Genomic DNA, 16,108 nt, shown 5'->3' on the forward strand with positions numbered 1-16,108 from the left:
GTAATTTTTGCCAATAACTGCTCAGTTCGGGACGTTAATTTTCCTCTCCCTGAACGGGCACACGACTGGAGCGGATGGTGCACCACTCGTCTTCTGTTATCCACCAACACCCCCTCCCCGCGCCCGTGAGTGAGGACAAAGGGTTAACCACAAGGTTAAAGGTCGGTGAGGCAGCAGTACGCATATGCTCCATCTAGCCTAACTCTGGGCCTCCAGTTTTCACCAGCTTCATGTCATCATTTCATCAATCCTCTCCTTTCTGTACCACCCCAGACGCTCCCTCCCCGGCCCCGTCCTCACGGTGGAAGACCCCAGGCTCCGGCAAGAGCCTCGGGGCGCGCGCGCTCCCCGCCCCCGTTCCCGTCGCGCCTGCGCATTGGGCTCCCTCGGCTCCCCCGCCCCTGTGGACAGTCACGAAGCTGCTCTCGGGCGCGCGTGCTCGGGCGGCGCCTGCGCAGAGGAACGAGGAAACCGGTTCCCCGGTGCGGTCCCGGCGCCTGCGCGCTGAGGGCTCCGGGCCTCCCGGCCTGAGGGAGAGGAACAGGGAAGATGGCGGCTGTGGTAGAAAATGTAGTGAAGCTGTGAGTAGTGGTTTCTTTCTCTCCTAGGCCAGGAGGTCTTGTAATGGGCCTGGGAGTAGGGTGCGGTGCGGCAGGGGACTAGGCGGAGGGAAGGACGTGCCCGAGAAAGCCTTGTTGCGACTCCTAGTCGGGAGGGCAACAGGAGACTCACAAGAAGACGTTGCGCTTCTTTGGAAACTTGTGGAGGCCCTGAGGGGGGCACACGGGAGGGAGCCCCTTACGGGCAGCCTCCCTGCGGGGCTGTGCGGGCTGAGCGGTCCTTCGGGCTCGCGGTGTCCTGAGTATGGCGCCCACGTTGCATACGAGAAACACGGTCTGAGTGCGCTCCCGAGACCAGACGCCTCGGTACCGAGGGGCCGGGCCGAGGGCGGACCCGGGACCCACCCGCGTCCCCGCGAAGCCCGGCGCCCACCCTTCCCGGCCCGCTGCCCGCAGCAGTTCCTGGAGCAACAGGCTCAGCAGCCCTTGCGTGGTTAAGCATGGCGGGGCTGTTTTAACAGCCCTGTGACGTTCGGGGGTGGGGGGTGGGGGTCTTGGGTATCTGATACCCGAGACCAAAAACATCATTGGGAAGAATTTGTTGAGGTGCGGATGCAGCAAGGAAAGAACTTGAGGGCCTTTGCGCCGGCCAGTCCTGCCACCGAAAAACGGGAAGTGGACGGAAGCGGTCCAGGACGCCACTGCAGCCTAGAGGGGCATCTAGGTCGGCGTGCTGCGCGCTGTGCAGTCCCCTGGTGCTGGGCAGGTTTCGAGCAAAGTTAAAGTTAATGGTTGTTGGGAAAATGGAGTGTGGTCTGTTGGCCGTGAGTTAAAAATGCTTTGGGACTTGATTTAACCCAGCCTCCTCCCTGAAGAAGATTGAAATGGGTTCATACCTGGTGGACGAATAGAGCAAACTCTTTTTAATGGGTAAATTGGGCTTGGTGCAGAGGTAGGAAAATTGAGAGGTGACTAGTTGTCCAGGCAGGGCTTGTGGATTTTGACTGGATGACAAGGTAAAGATTTGGAACTATTCTGAGGGACTCACAGCTTCTCAGCTGCCTTTGTGGTAGGCTGAGCCCCCACTCTTCCCAAGAGTCTTTATAAAGAGTACCGTTGCTTTGCCCACATCCCCCCACCCCCACCCCTCCCCGCCTGGAGCCTTTTCTTTGAGAATGCATTCCCACTTCCATTAAGCTAAGTGCCTTCTTCTCTTGTGGGTTTTTTTTTAAACTTGCTTTCAGCTCCATCCTGCGGCCTCTTTTCAGCTACCCCTCCTCCCAACACTATTATCTTTCTTCTGATCTGCCCACTCCAGTTTCCCCCAGCTCTTTCTTCAGGCTGACATTTCCCTCAATTTAGAAATGTCGCTGTTTATCTACCATTTATATAGTTATCCTTCCTGACTCCTGTTCTTTGTTTCCCTGCGTTTCTCTTTGTTGATTACCCTCCACCCCAATCCCATTGTAAAGGGAGGTTTTACACAGGTTTCATGCTTCCCAGAAAAGAATCAGAGCTCCTACCTTGGAAATTTACTGTACTGGGGGAATGTAAGACTTGCCTAGGTTTTGAGAGTTCATGGGTAATGGGACTTTATGTTGAAAGACTTTCTTCAGGGGAATAGAGTTGTCAACCCTTTCATGTAGTACTAGAAGGGAGGAGTTGCCCATTTCAACAGAGCATGACTTATTTCTATTAAAGGAACTACAGAGATTGTGAGGGGCACCAGCCACTAGTTCCTGAGTACTAGTAACGAGAAACCAACTTTCTCCTCAGTTCTAGCTGCAGAGGACTAGAGACTGCAATTAATACATTTCCTTACAAAACTTGCCCTTTGAGAAGGGGTTTCCAGTCTTCCTGTACTATTCTCACCCAGGAGAGAGATACTTTTCTGGAGCTTCTCTTGATCGTGGTGTGCTTGTTTTTTGAACAGCTGAGGTTATACATTGAGGTCAGCACTACTAGCTCATCTTCTGTGGCTTGCATCTTGTTCTGAGAGAATTTTCTTATTTATAAATTCTCTCACTCTCTCTTAGTTTCTCCTCATCAGATTCTCTCTTCCCCCCAACTTAGGCGTTTCATTCCCAGTTCTCTTACTCACAAGACAGTTTGCACCACCTTCTGAAATCCCACTTAACTCACAAGTGCTTTGATAGACCATCTCTCATTGTTCCCCAAAAAAACCAATTCTGGCCTCCGTGCTGTGACTTTGCAGCCCTCAGCCTGTCTCTCCGTCCTTCCATTTGACTTCCAGTGTCAGTATCCATTCCCATCAGCAGAAACAAAGGAGCTGCTGCACTCGGCCTGTTTATCCAATTTTCCTCTGTGTGGTGAGGACATGGCTGCCTCCTAAAGGCCAGCTAATGTGAGCCTGTTCCCTTCTCTTCACTCTCCAACACAAAATTCATGCTTACCTCAAATTATAGGCATTACTGCTCATTGAATCAAGCCAGGCCGTCTTGTGTTGTCATCGCCTTGTGTGTGATGTGTGTCTTTTTCAGTTGCTTGGGAACATATTAAGCTGTGCCTAAGTACTATATTGTGACTGCTCTGGGAAGCCCCCCTCGGATTCCAGAGCATGGTTTGTCGGTGTATCTTGAATTGCGGACATAAGCAACAGAGACTCACTCTGCCCAGCTTCTCATGCTAGGGGTCTCCCTCATGTAGAATATGTTAGAGCTTATCTAGTCTAGCAGAGGAACTTGAGCTGCATGTGGGCTAAATGTCCACATTTGTGTGACTTGCGGCCATGCAAGGTCTTTTTACTCCCAAGTCAAGATGTCCCAGACACCTTCATGGGTGCTGGGGAAACCATGGGTAAGAAACCACCTCTGCCCTAAGTTTATTTAAGATTGATTGTATATGTAAATACGAATCACTGTAGTTAAAGTTCCAATATTAACATGCTTGTTAAACCCTGAGGATGAGATTGCTTCTATATACATGCTTCGTAGAACCAGGTTAACTCCTGACACTGTAGTTTTCCAGCTTTTTGAAGCACTTAAAGGTTTGCCCTTGATTTAGATTTCAAAGTGAGTCTTTTGAGTATAAGAAGGTTCTTTCCTTTGTAATTTGATGGTGTGAGGGGCACTTGGGTGGCTCAGTTGGTTAAGCATCTGCCTTTAGCCCAGATCATGATCCCAGGGTCCTGGGTTGGAGCCCTGAGTCGGGCTCCCTGCTCCCTGCCACTTGCCCTGCTTGTGTTCTCTTGTGGGTGTGTGTGTGTGTGTCAAATAAATAAATAAAAATCTTAAAAAATAATAATAATTTGATAGTGTGAGAATGGAAAAGGGCCTAGGATGGGCCTCTCTGAGCAAACAGGGTTTACATCACTGTGATAGTACTCAGTGAAAAAGTAGGCTTCAAGGAAGTTCAGGTATTTTCAGATGTTTTCCATTGACTTTAAAATTAACATATAGAAAAAATAAATAAATAAAATTAACATATAGAAAAAAAAATTTTTTAATTTAGCATATAGAATTAATTAGAAAAAAAAAAGAATTAATTAGTTGGCTAAATACAAGTTTCCCCCCACTTCCAAACAAGTAGTGTTCATATGAAGCTGTTTATAAGCCAACATGGCATAAAGCAAAGAAACAATTACCGCTTCTTAAAAGTGACAATCGGGCAGCCCCAGTGGCTCAGGTGTTTAGCACCACCTTCAGCCCAGGGCATGATCCTGGAGACCCGGGATCAAGTCCAGCATCAGGCTCCCTGCGTGGAGCCTGCTTCTCCCTCTGCCTGTGTCTCTGCCTCTCTCTCCCTCTGTTTCTCATGAATAAATAAATAAAAACCTTTAAAAAAATAAAAGTGAAAATCCTCTCTGGATCTTTTTGGTTAGTGAAAACAGATACTAATGTAGGTCTTTTGTAAAAGCGAAGTGACATAAAGTAAATATGTCAGGTAAGTAAATATGTCAGATAGTGGGAGAAACCTGTACCTAGTTTAAAATTCAAAAGACATAAAATAGCATATAGGAAAAATTCCCCCCATTCGCCCCGTTTTCCTTTCTAGAGGCCTACAGTTTCTTTTCGCCTCTTGTTACATAAATGGTAGCATCCTAATACACTTCTCAGCCTTGTACCTTCCTTTTTTTCCCCTAGTCACCTTGGAAATTGTTTTATGTCTGCACATGAAGAGCTTCCTTCTTTTTTTAATGGCTAAACAATTTCATTGTGTAAAGATGTGCTCTAGTTTATTAAGTATATTTTAGAAAGCCCCCCCCATCCCCACCCCCAGAACTTGAACTCTTACTTATTTGTGATAAAACTAACCTCTGCTTCTTAGAGTCATGAGGGTTAAGAGAAACAGCATCTTGACTAGCACAGGGCTGGACTCAAGAGGCACAGAATGAACATTAGTTTCTCTCTCCCTCTTTGTGGGTTAGGCTTAAGTTTGAGTAGACACATGAGAGATCATGTTCCTGAAGGTAATTTATTTATAAAGTTCCATTTCTCATAATGACTTAGTAAAGGAGCACAGTGTCCCATGAGGCAGAAATGGAGGCAAATAAGACCAAAGCCACAGTCTCCCGGTCCCTTGAGCCTTCCAAAGAAGCAGATGGCAAGGGAAAGGGGTAGCTCAGCACCCTGTGCTCCACCCTGCCCCAACATACACACACCTGATGTTTGTCTCTCCTGCAGCCTTGGGGAGCAGTACTACAAAGATGCCATGGAGCAGTGCCACAATTATAATGCCCGCCTCTGTGCTGAGCGCAGTGTGCGCCTTCCTTTCTTGGACTCACAGACTGGAGTAGCCCAGAGCAACTGTTATATCTGGATGGAAAAGCGGCACCGGGGTCCAGGTGAGGGTTCAGGCTCAGGAGCACAAGGAAGGAAGAAGCTTCTTTATCTTAAGTGATTAGTCAGTTGAGACGGTTTTCCTTACTGCATTCCACTCATGGGTGAATATGGTCTTACCTTGATTACAATCCCAGGGAGGATGAAGCAGACAGGTTCATAACAGCATCTTTGTTTTCTGCAGGGCTGCCCTACTAAAGCTGTCATTGGGCTTCTGGGGAGCTATGTGTTAACCAAGGCCCTTGAGCTTACATCTGTTTTTCTTTTCCATAAACTGTTCCTCCTACCCTCAGGCCTTCACTGACCATATTCCTCCCTCACTCTAGAACATGGTGGGCAGGAGGGGATGGGGAGAGAGTGCTACTCCCCTAGAAAGTGTTTGATATTATTACCTAGGACTGGGTTAGAGCTTGACTTTTCTCTCTTTTCTGTTTTTCCACAGGATTGGCCTCTGGGCAGCTATACTCCTACCCTGCTCGGCGCTGGCGGAAAAAGCGGCGAGCCCACCCTCCTGAGGATCCAAGACTTTCTTTCCCGTCTATTAAACCAGGTAAAGCACGCCCCTCCTTGAACAGGGGTAGGACCTGCTGCATGTAAGAGGCCTGTTATTCACCTGTTCTGTACCAGGCCCAATGCTAGATGCCGAAGATGCTAAAATGAATGAGATGTCATTCCTTCCTTTAAAGAACTCAGTCTAAAAAAAAAAAAAAAAAAAAAAAAGAACTCAGTCTAATAGAGGAGACAGGTAAACAGGTAAGTTACAATGCCAAATGTATTGGGGTGTCTTTGTTCCTGGGCAGTCAGAGACCAAAAGACATTTACTGGCCCATGGCTGGCCTAGCACTGTGTAGACCCAGAGCGGTCTGCTTTCAGCCCTTCTGAGTCTCGCCTCATCCTGATCTTGCCTACAGACACAGACCAGACCCTGAAGAAAGAGGGGCTGATCTCTCAAGACGGCAGTAGTTTAGAAGCTCTATTGCGCACCGACCCCCTGGAGAAGCGAGGTGCCCCAGATCCCCGAGTGGATGATGACAGCCTGGGCGAGTTTCCTGTGACCAACAGTCGAGCACGGAAGGTACAAGATGAATGCTGTGGCTAAGAGAGCTTTGATGGAAATCAGCCTCCTCTTCATCAGAGGCCACCCAGTAATCAGAATGGATGCAAAAGCTTTGGGCCAGGTGGCAGGCCCCTGGGGTTCTGTTCCTGCTCAATCTCTAATTAGCGCTGGATACTGACTGGCTTCACAATTAGCATCCAGTTTTTCCTATTCCTTTCCTTCTAAGTGGAGGCCTCATTCATCTTCTTTAGTCACAGATGTTTTTTGGTGCCTGGGATTACATGGGTGAAGCAGACCGGGTCCCTACCAACAGGGAAGATAAAACTATACACAGAAATAACAAGAGCTAAAAATATGATAGGCACTGCACTAAGTGCTTTTCCATCATATTCTCTAGTCTCTACAACCTTGTCCTTGTGAAGTAGGTATTATGGCCCCTGTTTCACATACAGGGAAACTAAAGCAAAACAGTTAAAAAAAAAAGGGGGGGGGGTGGGAGGACCCTGGGTGGCTCAGCAGTTTAGCGCCTGCCTTTGGCCCAAGGCATGATTCTGGAGTCCTAGGATCGAGTACCACATCGGGCTCCCTGCATGGAGCCTGCTTCTCCCTCTGCCTGTGTCTCTGCCTCTCTCTCTGTGTGTCTTTCATGAGTAAATAAATAAATAAAATCTAAAAAAAAAAAAAAAAAAAAAGACCTCCTATAACACCACACAAAAAAGCAACAGAGCTCTAATTTATTTTATTTTATTAAATTATTTATTTATTTATTCATGAGAAACACAGAGAGAGGCAGAGACACAGATAGAGGGAGAAGCAGGCTTCCTGCAAGGAGCCTGATGTGGGACTCGATCCTGGACCCCGGGATCACGCTCTGAGCGGAAGGCAGACGCTCAACCACTGAGCCACCCAGGCATCCTCAGAGCTCTAATTTAAATCTGAGAAGTAAGGGCACCTGGCTGGCTCAGTCAGTGGAGCACACAACTCTTGATCTCAGGGTCATGAGTTTAAGTCCCACATTGGGTATAGAGATTGCTAAAAATAAATAAACTTTAAAAATTAATCTAAGAAGTGAGATGTCAGAAGGAAACCACTGGGAGTGTGCTCCTAGGACAGCAGATCAGAGGCAGGAGAGGGCATGACTACTTGGGGTGCCAGGGAAGACTTTATGAAAACATGGCATTTGATTCGGCCTCTTGGAGATGGTGGGGAAGGCATCCCAGGGCAACAGCAGGAAGAGAGGCACAAAGGAAGGAAAGCCCAAAGCATTGAAGGGAGAAGAAATGGGAGTCTAGGGAGTTTAAGGACAGTGGTAAGGAACAAGGCCAGAGTGGAGGGGCCAGCTCACAGAAGAGGTTCTAGGTGAGCTGGCCAGGCCCCGCGGTGGGGGAGCTTTTGGATGTACTACATTGCATCTGCCCATCCTAATGCTCCTGTCTGCTCAGCGGATCCTAGAACCAGATGACTTCCTGGACGACCTGGATGACGAGGATTATGAAGAAGACACTCCCAAGCGTCGGGGCAAAGGGAAGTCCAAGGTGAGGAGTCAAGGTGCTGCCTTTAAGGGAGCCTGCAGAGCCCCTGTGCTCTTGCTTATTGCCATTTTTCCTCTTGAGTGAAATTAGCAGCCACTTCCGGGAGAGTTTAACTTCTTGGGCCTAGATGACTTTATAAGGGCATCTTTGTGTTTTCTTTTCACAGGGTAAAGGTGTGGGCAGTGCCCGTAAGAAGCTGGATGCTTCCATCCTGGAGGATCGAGACAAGCCTTATGCCTGTGACAGTGAGTGCCTCATGAGTGGGTGGGTAGCCCCTGCCTTGGACCCAGCCCCTGCTCAGGATATGAGAGGAGGGAGGGTTGTATTCTTGCTCAGAGTGGTTGCAAAAAGCCTGAATGCTTTCTCCTGCCTGCTGACCAGTTCCCTCTGAGACCCTTGGGAGGCCCCAGCCTCTGCTACCCAACGGGTGGGACCTGCATGCTCTGGGAGAGGTTTCTGCTTTCCCCCCTGGGGTGGGGTACTGGGGCCAGGGGCACACACAGCAGGCAGAATTGGCCCCTTGGTAGACCGCGTACAGGTCTGCTGGCCCCAGTCAAGCCAGGGCTCCCAGAGTCCAGCACCGAGTTTTTCAACGTCTGCTCTCCCCCTTTTCTCTGACTCCACCCTTGGGAGTGCCATCGCCGCTGGTTTCTCTCTCGTTTGCTCCGCTTTCCTGCTGCTGCCGCTCCTGTCTCAAGTGTATCAAGGCCTTCTTCTCATGACTTTTCTTTCTGTCTTTCAGATAGTTTCAAACAAAAGCATACCTCGAAAGCGCCCCAGAGAGGTAGCTCTCTCAACTTTTCAGACTTTTGGTTTTCCTATCCCTTTTCCCTCCTCCCTTGATTCTCCCACCTTTCTCATCTCCTGTGATGCTAGTATAAAAATCTCTGGAATGGCATGGGGATAGGAGCGATGGGCTTTCTGTTGTACTCCACTCCTCATGGTCCTGGAAGCTGCCTTTACCACTGCTTGTCTCCCACAGACTTGCTCCTAGGGCTGCTTGGCCCCGCTGCATGGGGTGGCTTCAAAAGCATTCTAAGGGCCCTGCTACAAACAGATCCCTCTGCTTCCCCTCCTAGAACAGACACTTGGTGATCAGCTCATGTTTTTCACCATCCCTTCACCTCCTCCTATCCTCTCCCCATTCCTTCCTGCTGGTCCCTTGCTCTTCTTGATACCACTGCTTAAGAGTACAAGATGCCTCGTGGGGTTCTGCTTTCCTTGCTGGTTGAAGGGGTTGCGGGTGGGTTGGGCCAGGCGCTGATGTGGGAGTGTCTTTGAATTGCCTTGAGGGCCAGATACCCTAGCCACTTATTGACCCCCCCCCCCCCCCCCCAGTGATCCACTCCCTACTCCTTTATCCTCAGTGGGCAGAGATGAGCTCTGTGGGATACAATGAGTAGCTTGAGCTTCCCATGTTTACTGAGAGGTAAAAAAAAAAAAAAAGTTTGGAGTCTCTTCCTTATCTTTTTTCCTTCCTGCCATATTGCAAGATTATAGAAATTCCCTTCCCTTCCTGACCCAGAGCTCCCCAGGCTATTCTTAGGGGAAATGGTATCAGGGCCAGGGTTCAGCCTCCCAGACAGCCAAGTGTGGAAGAGCAGAGGGGACCATGGGCTGGGGTGTAACAGAGAAGAGCCATGGCAACTGGAGAGCCCCAGGGCCTGATGTTCCTACCCAAGGACAGGTGGCTGTCACTGAAGGCCTGTCGCAGACAGAGCCAAGGGGGGCAGGGTGGTTGCCTCTGCCTCAGGTGGAGCCCCACAGCTTGCGGCTTGGGGTGGGGGGGTGGCGGGGACATGGCACTCTTGGATCCTGACACCTTTCTCTGTCATCTTCTCCCTACTCAGTTTGTGGAAAACGTTACAAGAACCGGCCAGGCCTCAGTTACCACTATGCCCACTCCCACTTGGCTGAGGAGGAGGGTGAGGACAAGGAAGACTCGCAGCCACCCACCCCAGTTTCCCAGAGGTCGGAGGAGCAGAAATGTAAGCTGACAAGTCAAGCAGGAATCATCTGCTCCTGAAAAGCCTTTCCTGTAGGGCCACTGGGTGCCTAGAGGTCCCCATGAGCCTCGTCAGAACTTTCTTCCTCTCTGTAGCCAAGAAGGGTCCTGATGGACTGGCCCTGCCCAACAACTACTGTGACTTCTGCCTTGGGGACTCCAAGATCAATAAGAAGACGGGGCAGCCTGAGGAGCTGGTGTCCTGCTCCGACTGCGGCCGTTCAGGTACCTCCAGCCTGGGGCCCAGGGCCTGCCCGGGAGCCCTCTGCGTGCCCCAGCTGCCTGTGTGACATCCCCTCTCCCTCCCGCCCCTAGGGCACCCTTCTTGCTTGCAGTTCACCCCAGTGATGATGGCGGCCGTGAAGACCTACCGCTGGCAGTGCATCGAGTGCAAGTGCTGCAACATCTGTGGCACCTCCGAGAACGATGTGCGTGTCCCCTCGCCATCCCCCTCCCCTCTCTCCCCTCCGTGCTGTCCCCCACACCCCAGGGAGGACTTGCTTGGCCAGTGTCTCTTGTGTGCCATCTTGGCTTCAGATGCCGTTCCAGGTGCTCATCGTGCTAAACAAGACCAACAAAGTCCCTGCCTACATGGAATTTACCTCCTTGTGGGGAACAAGCAGTGGGTGAGGAAAGGAGCGACGGTTTTGTGGCATGCTGTGAAGAGAAGGACAGCAGCAGTGGGGCAGTCATCTGGTACCTGAGGTAGATAGTCAGGACTGGCTTTTCCAAGGAGGTGGTCTTGGTGTTGAGATTTGGATGAAACAGAGGAGCCAGTCCAAGGAGATTTGTGGCCACAGCGTGCCCAGCATGCCCAGGAGACAAGCAACCAGGATGGGGCCCTCAAGGCAGACGGGCCAAGTTTACCAAGGCTTTTTGGCTGGCTGGGGCTTCCTTGCAGCAGGAGCACACTAGGAGAAGGGATTGGAAGGCAGCCATCACCAGGTCTGAGGGTTTCATCGAGAGTGATGTGCTGTCTTAACTTTTTTTTTTTTTTAAAGATTTTATTCATGAGAGACACAAGAGAGGCAGAGACACAGGCAGAGGGAGAAGCAGGCTTCGTGCAGGGAGCCTGATGTGGGGCTCAATTCTAGGACTCCACTTAGCCACCTGGGCCAAAGGCGGCGCTAAACCACTGAGTCACCCGGGCTGCCCTGTCTTAACATTATTTTTTTTTTTAAGACTTTATTTATTTATTAGAGACAGAGAGAGAGAGGCAGAGACATAGGTAGAGAGAGAAGTAGGCTCCAATCAGGGAGCCTGATGTGGGACTCGATCCCAGGTCTCCAGGGTCACGCCCTGGGCCGAAGGCGATGCTAAACCGCCAGGCCACCAGGGTTGCCCATGTCTTAACATTTTTATTTTTTTTTTATTTTTAATTTTTTTTAATTTTTTATTTATTTATTTATGATAGTCACAGAGAGAGAAAGAGGCAGAGACACAGGCAGAGGGAGAAGCAGGCTCCATGCACCGGGAGCCCAATGTGGGATTCGATCCCGGGTCTCCAGGATCGCGCCCTGGGCCAAAGGTAGGCGCCAAACCGCTGCGCCACCCAGGGATCCCCTTTTTTTTTTTTTTTTTTTTTTAATTTTGTCTTAACATTTTTAAAAGATAACTTCACTCTTCTGAAAAATAGAATGTAAAGGATGAGTGGAGGCCATGAGCTGAGTTCGGATGCTGGTACAGTTCAGGTGGAATGACAGCGACTCATTCTGGATGGAGAAGGACAGCAGCCTGAATTTCCTATCCAGAAATTCCTGAATCTGCTCTTCCCTGCCATCTGCCCCCCCCCCCCCCCCCCCCCGCCCAAAGCAGCAGTGTCTGCGGAAGCCCCCATCTCTGCCCACCCCTGGTGGGCCACCTGAAGCCCACCAGTCACTCACCTGCCTCTTCCTCTTCCATCTGGCCTTTTCTAGGACCAGCTGCTTTTCTGTGATGACTGTGACCGTGGCTACCATATGTACTGTCTCACCCCGTCCATGTCTGAGCCTCCTGAAGGTAGGTTGCCCTAATCTCTTATCAGAACAAGTATCTTATCAGTAATAGGAAAGGAGTTCTCTTACTAGTAATCTGTTCTTTCAAAATTGGGAATAGATGCTTTGCCTTCATTCAGAATGCTTTCCTAGTATTTTGACTTCCAGGGTCTAATGTTTGCACATTATCACCAGATGCATTTAGAAATGCAGAAAATCAGCAGCCCTTGAGACGACTGGTGTTGAGTGGAAAACAGTTACCAGAAGGAGCGGTTTAACTTCCTTCAACCAGTCCAGGAAACTCAGTTTGTAGTTACATGAGGCTTTGGTAGCAGCTCTTTGAACATGACAGGTTTGAGTGTCCCATTTCTTCCTATTTCCCTTGCCCACTCTGGAAAGGTGTTGAACCTAGAGCCTGAATGGATCACTCTGCCCTTCCAGCAATTTGCTTAATAATGCTCCAAGTTTGTGGAAGCTCTTTAGCCACACCAGTGGTGGCACCAGAAAGTGGTGGTCTCTCTGCAGGTCCCCCTCCAGCCAGATCTCTGTGCCCCAACCCCTCCTTTATAGAAATTCGGGAGCTTACTCAGGAGGATGTGAATGCCCAGTGGCTTTTACTGTGCACAAAGGATGTGGGCCAGCATTACAGACCAGAGAAAGTGGCTCACTGTGTGGTTAAGCTGACTTGTAATATAGGTCAAACTGCTGTCAACCCCCTAGGGAAGGAGGCATGAACAAAGTCTGAGAGTCCTTTGGCAGCTGCAGGGGAGCACACAGCTATTGTCATCTGTCATGCCCAGTTTATAAATCTACTTTGGGGAGAAGTAGTGTGTTCTTTTATTTTTTTTAAACCATAAAATACCAATTTACGGACAAAATTCTCCATGAACTGTAGAAGGGCTTTCCTATTGAAGTACTGTCAGAGGCCAGTGAAGAGCTACAGGCGGCTGAGGGAGAGCCCTCTAGAAGCCACGAGATTCTTAAGTCAGGGTGTCAGCAAACTATAGCCTGCAGCTAGTGTGTATAGCTCATAAGCTAAGAATGGTTTTTACATTTTTAAAGGAGATTTAAAAAAAGAACATGGAAGCAAGACTATATGTGGCTCACAAAGCCTAAAATATTTAACACTCTGGCTGGCTGTTTACAGAGAAGCCTGCCAGCCCCTGTGGTATTGACTTTTGGGTTAGAAAGGACCTCCTTACATTTTGAGAGCCCTGTATCTCTGAAGAGCTTATAAAAGTGTGGATTCTTGCCCCCATATGCATCCACATAAACATATGTATAGTTGCACTTAAAATTTTGAGGCATTAAGAGCTAGCTTTGTTTCTTTAAAAAATACGGGAGAACGCACCCATAAGCAAATTATGAAATGCTTATTTTTCTGGCCAGGGACATTTTTCCCAGTTTTCCTGAGGGGCAGACCGTAACACACTGGGTCATCAGAGTTCATCCGTCCCCTTTTCCTGTCACTGGTCCTCGGCCTCTTCTCAAGCACCTGGTGATGGTGGAGGGGCCCCTCTCATCTTTCCATGATTTTCCCAGAAAACTATCTTATGTGGAGTCAAAACTGGTTTCTCTAAAACCACTATTTGTAATCTTTCTGACCTTGGGGGCCATGAGAACAAAGTTGTTCTTCTGTAATCACAAGTCCAAAGCTGAGATGCTTTTAAAAATTCCATCTGTCCAGGCCCTCATAGAGATTCTGATTCAAGAGGGCCTAGGAGTGTATTTGGAAGTAGTCCTCCAGATGATTATTTCCCTCATCCCTACTGAAAATTATTTTTCATAATCTTTGAAGCCCTAGAGGTTTCTTCTGGCTCAGGATAACCATGAAACTGTGCTGCTGCAGAACATCTCCCACCCTTCTGTAGCTGATCCTGCTGGAAGTGAGGTGGGGAGTAGAAGGGCAGCACATTAGGGTTGTGTGGGACCCATCCTGACCCCTTTGTGCTTCTCTGCAGGGAGTTGGAGCTGCCACTTATGTCTGGACCTGTTGAAGGAGAAAGCTTCCATCTACCAGAACCAGAACTCCTCTTGATGTGCCCGCCCCCACCCCCTGCTCCCCCCATACATCTAGGGCTGTTTCTCTCTTCCTCTCTTGTTTTTCATACCCACCTTTCCCCTCCCCCTCTTTCACAAGTCCAGAGAACCTCGGGTGGTCGTGCCAATCTGCCTTTGGCAGCAGTAAGCTGAGGTGGCAGCTTTGACCGCCTCTGGCCCTAGGCCCTCAGGGAGAACGGAGCAGCACACTGCCCCAAGGTATCCCGTGGCCCAGCTTCTCACTGCTCTCCATGAAGTGCATTCACTCTGCCTGCCTTGGGCCCCTGGCCTTGGTAATCACAGGGTTCAAACAGTGTCCTCCAAGAAGGAGTGGGAGAGCAGCTCACTTTCCTCTCAGCTCCACCTCCACGCTGGTCCCCAGGGCTTTTCCTTCCCCTGGAGGTAAGCCAGACCAGGGCCTCTCTGCTAGAAGCATCTGGGAGTGAGCAACTGAGCAAGCTGAGGCAGCACTTGCAAGGAGCCTCCCAGGCCTCTGTGCTGCTTCTGCCTCCTTCCCCCAGAGTGGCTCTCTACAGTCCTCTTTTCCTGCTACCCAGAATCCTTTGAGCCAGGATGCTCTTGGTCACTCTCCTTGCTCTGCCCTGACCCACTGTGTCCCACCCCACAGGGAGTCACAGCTTCACCCGATTCTTGTGCTCACCTGGCTCGCTCATAGGCGGTTTCTTAATGACCGAAGCATTCCCCGCCCTTGGAATTTCTGCCTCCTCCTTATTCCCTTTGGTTTTGTGGGGAGAGGGGAAGAGTCAAGGGGCCAGGCCAGCAGCTTGGGGGCCACAGGGAAACGTTGGATAATGTGCCTGTTTTTTAACTCGATGAAAAAGCCTACCTCCGAAATCCCCTTTTTGTTCTTCCTGGACCTGGACATTCAGCTCCTGTCCTTGATTGAATTGGGAGCCACTGGCTCCTGGATCATAGGGAAGCCACATAGACATCCCTTTCTTCCCTTGCACGCTCGCTAGCAGCTGCTAAGGTCTTCACACTCTGATTCCTCAGTTTTTTGCCTGGTGACACTGACATGAAGTAGTGGGGGAGATAGTCCATGCCAGGACCCCCTGGAGTGGCCTTCTCCTTGGGTTTGGGCAGGCCCTAGTTCACTGTCGCTTTGGAGTTGAGGTGTCTTTCTTTCTTTAGTTCCTGTATTCTAAACATTAGTACAAATAAACATTTTTACACAGAACTCCCTACTGGATGGTTTATCTCCCGACTCCCTTTTCCTGCTTGAGAAAGTCATTTCATCCTAAAACTTTCTTCCTTAGGACAGTGGTTTTTAAGTGGTTTGAAATAGAGCTTTTAATCCCAGATTGAAATTTTTGCTAAAGCCCAATATGTAAAGCAGATATAAAATTGAGTACTTTGTTGTAATTTCCTGGTTTTAAGATTTTATTTATTTGAGAGGGAGAGCGAGCACGAATGGGAGGAGGAGGAGAGGGAGAGGGTGGGGGGAAAGAATCTCAAGCAGACTCCACACCCAGCACGGAATCGGAGACAGCTCAATCCCATGACCCTGAGATCATGACCTGAGCCAAAATCAAGAGTCTGACGCTCAACCAACTAAGCCGCCAAGGTGCCCCTGTTCTAATTTCTTAATGTAAATTTATGTTCTAACAACTCTTGTTATAAAGGATAGGTTGTTTTAATGTAAACCTTGGGTTAAAATCAATTCTAGCAACCTGGTTTTTTTTTTATATATTTTGGTTGGTTTGAAGGTAATTCTGCTAGACATATGCAAGTGGTGACAGTTCTATAGTAGTTGATCTTAGGATTTCAGATACTTTAAATAGGTTCAGAAGCTTAGTTTTACATAAATAGAAAAGAATGACAAGACAACGTCACGGTGAGACTTGTAAAAGCTTTGTGCACAAGGAGCATGGAGACCCCTCCACCTTGCTTGCCTGGCATTCCTTCCTTTACATGTGTGTGTATGAACTCAGCCCACCCTGCCACCTGCCTCCAGGCATGTTTATATGTACAAAAATGAGCTTCCTCTCCTTGCAGCCAACTTTTTTTTTTTTTTTTGACAGCTTCCATAATGGATCTGTATCTCACTTGAAAGTGTGTTTTGTAGTTCTTAAACTTTTTAAGACTTGGATCAATTGATTGTGAAGCCCCTGAGGTGTCCTC

At 49.1% G+C, this 16,108-nt stretch overlaps 1 protein-coding gene across 2 annotated transcripts; it reads left to right on the plus strand.

Moving 5' to 3' along the window:
• Nucleotides 1-399: 399 nt before the first annotated feature.
• Nucleotides 400-15,164, plus strand: DPF2 (double PHD fingers 2). Of its 2 annotated transcripts, XM_026004451.2 has the most exons (12): nucleotides 400-581; nucleotides 5,204-5,364; nucleotides 5,802-5,909; nucleotides 6,271-6,434; nucleotides 7,859-7,951; nucleotides 8,115-8,193; nucleotides 8,691-8,732; nucleotides 9,799-9,936; nucleotides 10,050-10,178; nucleotides 10,269-10,381; nucleotides 11,870-11,951; nucleotides 13,888-15,164. In XM_026004451.2, exons 1-12 carry the CDS (start codon nucleotides 550-552, stop codon nucleotides 13,962-13,964), a joined length of 1,218 nt encoding a protein of 405 aa, XP_025860236.1. In that variant the 5' UTR covers nucleotides 400-549; the 3' UTR covers nucleotides 13,965-15,164. The 2 variants fall into 2 exon arrangements, with proteins under 2 accessions (XP_025860236.1, XP_025860237.1); XM_026004452.2 differs by lacking the exon at nucleotides 8,691-8,732 and having other exon boundaries at nucleotides 410-581.
• The last annotated feature ends 944 nt before the right edge of the window (nucleotides 15,165-16,108 follow it).

Source organism: Vulpes vulpes, chromosome 5 (assembly GCF_048418805.1).
Source record: "Vulpes vulpes isolate BD-2025 chromosome 5, VulVul3, whole genome shotgun sequence".
Taxonomy (NCBI): domain Eukaryota; kingdom Metazoa; phylum Chordata; class Mammalia; order Carnivora; family Canidae; genus Vulpes; species Vulpes vulpes.